Genomic DNA, 6,009 nt, shown 5'->3' on the forward strand with positions numbered 1-6,009 from the left:
CCCCCAGCCTCCCAAGGCCGGGAGCCAGGCCTGCGCTCACGTCTCCCGCGACCACGGCCACGTCAACTCTTACTCAAAGGGCTGCTGTTTATTGGCTTCACGTGCTCATTGGTGGCCCCGCCTACTTCGCACCCGTGAAAGGCCCACGACATGAACTTAAGGGGGTGATGACTGGCCCGCACCCCCACCAGCCTTTTCAAGTTCCCAACAAGGCTTAGATGGGGGCCATGGCGGGCAGAGCGGGGCGGGGTGCCCCGTGCACAGGGTGGGCGCCTGGGTTTGCACACGGAGCCCAGGGACCTCTTGGAGGCCTCGGAACAGGGCATCCACGGGGTTCTGCACATCCTTCCCGCATCCCTGCCCACCTCCGTGCCTCTCCTGCCTGCGCCTTCTAGCTCATCCCCTGCCCGATCTGTCCTCCAGGGGGCAGAAAAAACGTGGGAATTTGCATCTGCGGCCCCTGCTTGATACCCTGTTCCTTGAATGTCCAACCTCCTCCTGAAACCCAGGGCCCACCCCCCAAGGATGCCACAGAGACTGCAGAAGGGCAAGCCAGAGGGAGGCTGTGGGCATGAGGGAGGCACAGGGAGGGAGGCTGTGGGCATGAGGGAGGCACAGGGAGGGAGGCTGTGGGCATGAGGGAGGCACAGGGAGGGTGCAGAGGGAGGGCCGAGCCAGGTGGCTGGGGCATGAATGCACCCTGAGCAGCTCAGAGTTCACTCAAACCAGCTCCTGGGAAGGTTGTAGAGAGGCCCCTGGGCGCGTGAGGTGGCAGAGGAGAGAGTTATCTGGCCCAGGACAGCGCTGCCCCAGGAGGGGCCGGGAAACGCTGGCAGGTGTGGGTGGGGGGAGGCCTTGGGGCCGCCTCCTCGGAGCCCCTCCCAGGACTAACTCTCCCGGGTGTCGCGGCGCAGTGAGCGGGCTCCCAGGCTGGAGGGTGCCCCTGGCCACAGCCTCACTGTCCATTCGACACGACATCCCTGCGCAGCTAGACATGTTGGTGGGGACAAGCGAGCAGCTCAGGGAGCCCACGTCGGGCGAGGACAGCCCCCGCAGTCAGAGTCAGTGCGGTGGTGACGAAGCCCAGGCCGTGGAACTCCGGGGGTCCCCTCGCCATGGGGTCCCCTCCCCCGCCCCGCAGTCACCCCACGAGCGCTGCCCCATCTCACCCTTGCTCAGGAGCCACCGCAGACAGCTGGCTCTGCTGCTTCCTTCACGTGAGGCCTTTGCCTGTGTCGTTGCATTTGCCAAAACAAGGCTGCACAGTGGCACTGAGCACAGGGCTGGGCCCACCTCCAGGGACCCAGGCTGGCCCAAGGGGCCAGGGACCCAGCCATGACCGAGATACCGGTGGGAAAGGCTGTGTGCGATGCCCGGGGCCTCGGGAAGGAGGTGTGCAGCAGGGGCCACGGCAGCCAGGCCGGGTGTGAGGCCGAAGTCTCGCTCCCAGGACACCGAAGAGCACTGCGCAGGCCCAGCCAGGCCGTGTCCAGGCAGGACGGGCTCAGGCTGCAGCTGGCACCTCTAGGAGCAAAGCAGAAGCCAGGCAGACAGCCTGCCCGCCTGGCCTCTGATGGGTCACCTGTCCCTCTGAGCCTCGAGGCTGATTATGGCTCCTCCTCAAGATCCTCCTCTCTGGCTCAGTGGATAGGACATCGGGCTGCGGACTGAAGGGTCGTGAGTTCAATTCCAGTCAAGGGCATGTACCTCGGTCACAGGCTCCTCCTGTCAGGGCACATGCGGGGGGCAACCAATCGATGTGTCTCTCACGTGGATGTTTCTCTGTCTCTCCCCCTCCCTTCCACTCTCTCTGACAGTCAATGGGAAAATACCCTCAGGTGAGGATTAACAACCACCACAAATGATCGCAGTCCTCATTCTGTGGAGGGGGAGGGAGAGCGTCATGAGTCTCCTGCTCCCGTGGGGGCCTGCCTTGGGGTGCCGAGGGAGAGGTGGGAGACATGGGAGGAGAGGACTTGGAAAACAGACCAGGTCCAACCCCGGCTCTGCCCCCTGCCCGTTGTGTGGCCCTGGGGATCGCTGAGCTTCCATTTCTCCTCCGTAAAATGAGGGCCTGTGTTCGCTCTTTTGCTGTGGAGCAAGTTGCTCCAGAACTTCATGGCTTAAAGCATCAGTGATCGTGCAGTAGCTCCCATGGCTTCTGTGCACCAGGAATCCAGCAGTGGCCTAGCTGGGCAGTTCTGCTCCTGGTCTCTCGCACGGCTGCAGTCTGAGGTCGGCCGGAGCTGCAGTCATCGGAAAGCTTGACCGGGGCTGGAGGGCCCACTTCCAAGAAGGCTCCCAGGCTGGGGCAGGAGGCCTCAGGGCCTCCCCAGGTGGCCTCCCCTCGGGCTGCTCCTCACGCAGCAGCTGCCTCCCCCAGAGTGAGTGATCCAAGAGAGAATGAGCCAGGAGGAGGCCGCAGTGCCCTTTACACACACACACACACACACACACACACACACCCGGGCCCCACACTCCTCCCCTTGCAGGTTGCACAGGTCCCCGCATTGGGAGCGGGAAGGGACATGAATATCTTGGAGACCACCTTCCCAGTGCCACACCTTGTCTGCTTCCTCAGCTGTGCAATGGGGACACCTCCCACCGCTCAGAGCTGCCAGGTGCTCCAGACAAGAGGGGCTGAGGGGCTGCAGGCTCGGGGCCCAGCATGTGCCAAGCGCTCCCCCACGGGCAGCCTCCGCTGTGCCCCCACCATTGGCTCCAGGAAGAGCCAGAGGGACCAGCCCACCGAGGAGCCTGCTGACCTGCCAGGGGCCCGACGGGGCCCTTCTCTCAATGAGTGGGAACAGTGACAGGCATTGCTTCCCACCCTTCTTCTTCAGGTTTTAAACACCTAATTTATTCCATCCATTAGATAGATTTTGTAGATTTAATCATTTTCACAGTTGGTGGCTCATTGGATACTCAAGATAAACTCCAAATGAAAGTATAATGGTGAGGACAAATGAGTGTTCACACCACAATGGCAGAAACTTGCTTGGAAAGAGAGTTTAAGAGGCACAAAAATACATACAGATATAATTTTTTCCCCGGCAGCTGCTTTTGCTGACTATAGTAGGTTACCACAGTTAATTTCACCAGTTTTGTTCATCTGTAAAATTGCATAAAAGTGACATTTTTGTGCTCATTATAGCAGCTGCTGATTTATGGCTGGAAAATGAAGGGCTGGTCCCTTTTTTGCGGGCCTCTCCGCGCGGTGCTAAGTGCCCATGAAATTGCTTGTATAATGTAGTTTAAATCCAATCCCCAGAAAGATTCCCCCGTTGGCCAAAGTGACATTTCCATTCTCCACACCGAGTTTATTTTAGGCCACTGAGGTGGGGGCTGCCCCAGGCAGGGGCAGGATGGGGGGCTGCCCCAGGCAGGGGCAGGATGGGGGCCCCTGGCCGGTTCCACCTGCCCAGCCCAGGTCAGGCCAGAGGGACGAACACTGCTCCAGCCTCCTCTGGTGCTGCCTGCCCCTCCCCTCCCTGCTGCCCGCCCCTCCCCTCCCTGCTGCCCGGCCCAGGTCAGGCCCCATCCCTGCACCGAGGGGCAGAGTGGATGGCCTTCCTAATGTGCTGCCTGCCCTGCCCTCCCTGCTTAACCTTCCCTGGCTGCCCAGGCCCTGGGGCAGGGCCTCTCCCCGCACTGCTGGCACTTGGGGCCCTGACAGCTCTTTGTGGGGGGCTGTGCTGTGCATCATGGATGTTCAGCAGCCCCTCTGCCCACTAGATGCCAGTAGCACCCCCTCACGTTGTGGCATCGAATGCAGCTTTAGACCTCACCATGTGCTCTGGGGGTAGGAACGCCTGAGAGCCTCGGCCCTCAGTGAAGAGCGCTCTCCGTTCGGTTCGGCCGCGCACGGCCTGCCCAGGCCTCTGGGCTTCTCTGCACGCTGCTCCGGGCTGCTGCCCTCTGAATTATTTACAGTTCCCACCGGACATCTTCCTCCCTCGTCACCCCTTTCACCATGGCCTTAACTGGGGTGCCCTGTCTTCCAAAAAGCCATCTGCGGAGCCCGGCGGGTTGGCTCCCCAGCGTCCCCCACTGCCTGCCCTTCCCCCATCCAGAGCCCGGCGGGTTGGCTCCCCAGCGTCCCGGCTCCCCAGCGTCCCCCACTGCCTGCCCTTCCCCCACAGCATGCATTTGCCCACATTGGCTGTGGGCCCCGGAGGGGCCGTTTCCACTCTGCCGCAGCCACAGGGCCAGGCCCATCTGCGCACAAGCCCCGCCCCTTCCTCTCCCGCAAGGCCCTGGCCCCAGGCACCTGGGAAGGAATGACCGCAGATGGAGAGCACCCACTTCTGCTAACACTCCACTGGGAACGACTTGTTAAACCCTCACAGCCACTCTGGGAGGTAGTGTTAGCAGCACCCCCATTTTACAGATGTGGAAACTGAGGTTCCGGGTGGTGAAGGCCCCCTCCTGAGTCCCCCTGGAGTCACTGGCAGGTCCTGGGGGTGCCCATAGGACAGGAAGGCAGTATGCCTCTGAAACCTTGTAGGGTCTTCCTCACCCAAGGGCCCAGACAGGTCCCGATCTCCCAGCACCTACTGTGCGCCTCACCAGCTGCTGGGCCCCTTGCTACAGTTGAGGTCACCCTGCAGACCTGGCATGATCATTACCCCCATTCCACAGGTGGGAAAACTGAGGCTCCGCTTTGCAAGCAACTTACACAGGGCCCTCCAGCCAGGCCAGCCAGCTCTGAGCCCGGGCAGGGTCTTTCCATCCACCTGGTGCTGCCCCTGCCTCAGGGCCCCAGGAGAGGAATGTCTTGGGACCAGGGAGAGGCTCTGGATGGAGGAGGGGTCAGCCCACCAGCGACCTGCCTCCCGGTGGCAGGGCCAGTTGCGCCCACTGGCACACAAAGCGCAGTTCACACAAAAGGCGGTGGCTTTGCAGGTGACGGGCAGCCTCAGGATGGGGCTGGCAGCCAGAGCGCGATGCCCCTCACCTGCCTACTGACTGGACAGGAAATGTGGCGCCAGGTGAAAGCCCACAGCAGCGGCCCCCCTCGCGCCAGGCCCCGCGCTGGGCTCTGTTCACAGGCCAATGCCCCGAACCCCCATTTGACGGGTGAGGAAAGGGAGGCACCGAGAGGGGAGGGGCAGGAGTGGGCACCCACAGGTACTGCAGCAAAGACAGCGCCGAGCGCGGCGGGCGTGGAGCCGGGCTCCGGGCTCTGCCGGTGGCATGTGCCTGGCACAGTCTATTTGGCAAACTGCCGGGCATTTTCTCCTCCCCGTGGCCCAGCGGTTCTGCTGGCGGCCATGTTCCCACAGAACTCGCTGAATGCACGCGCCGGGCCAAGGGCCACCGAATCAGCCCCGACCGGGAAACGACTCCCACCTGTAACAGGAAGGATAGGCAGGCTGATGTAGGCCGCACGGAGAGCACACGCCCATGCGAGGAGCAAACACCGCGCACTGGCCTCACAAACGCAGCCTTTAGCGACCGACGCAATGCCAGTGCCGCCCGCGCCACCTCACCAGGGACACACCAGGCGCTGCTCCTCGCAGTGAGCAGACAGGAGGGCTGCTGATCTGGCGGCTGGCGGCCGGGAGGGCCGGGGCCCTCGGACACTGGCCTCGCCCCACCCCTGACCCCTGGACCCAGGCATTGTCACAGGAGCGTGTCCTGATCCCTTTACCTACTCTCCATGGAGCTTAACTCAGAAGGAGGGAGGAGCCAGGGGGCGAATGGAGGAAGGCGCAAGGGAAGGGCGGCCGGCAGCGGGGGCGGCTCCAGGCCTCCCGTGTCACCTGCTCAGCGCTCACCTGTGCTTCCCTCTCCTCCCTGTCCCCCCAGGCGAGGCGGTGGCCAGCTCCATGCATTCCTCCCGCTACCCGAGCCCGGCCGAGCTCGACGCCTACGCTGAGAAGGTGGCCAACAGCCCGCTGTCCATCAAGATCTTCCCCACCACCATCCGGGTGCCGCAGCACAAGCACCTGGGCCGCACCGTCAACGGCTACGACACGTGCGGCCAGCGCTACAGCCCCTACCCGC

The 6,009-nt window shown here is 63.0% G+C and overlaps 1 protein-coding gene across 1 annotated transcript in view; it reads left to right on the forward strand.

Annotated features, from left to right (window-relative positions):
- The window catches only part of FAM222A (family with sequence similarity 222, member A), a 22,942-nt gene that overhangs the window by 15,854 nt on the left and 1,079 nt on the right, over window positions 1-6,009 (forward strand). Inside the window, exon 3 of the mRNA XM_005863796.1 lies at window positions 5,812-6,007. Within this exon, the coding sequence (XP_005863858.1) occupies window positions 5,812-6,007 (196 nt within the window). The remainder of the gene's footprint in view (window positions 1-5,811; window positions 6,008-6,009) is intronic.

This window comes from Myotis brandtii, unplaced genomic scaffold (assembly GCF_000412655.1).
Source record: "Myotis brandtii unplaced genomic scaffold, ASM41265v1 scaffold181, whole genome shotgun sequence".
Taxonomy (NCBI): Eukaryota; Metazoa; Chordata; class Mammalia; order Chiroptera; family Vespertilionidae; genus Myotis; species Myotis brandtii.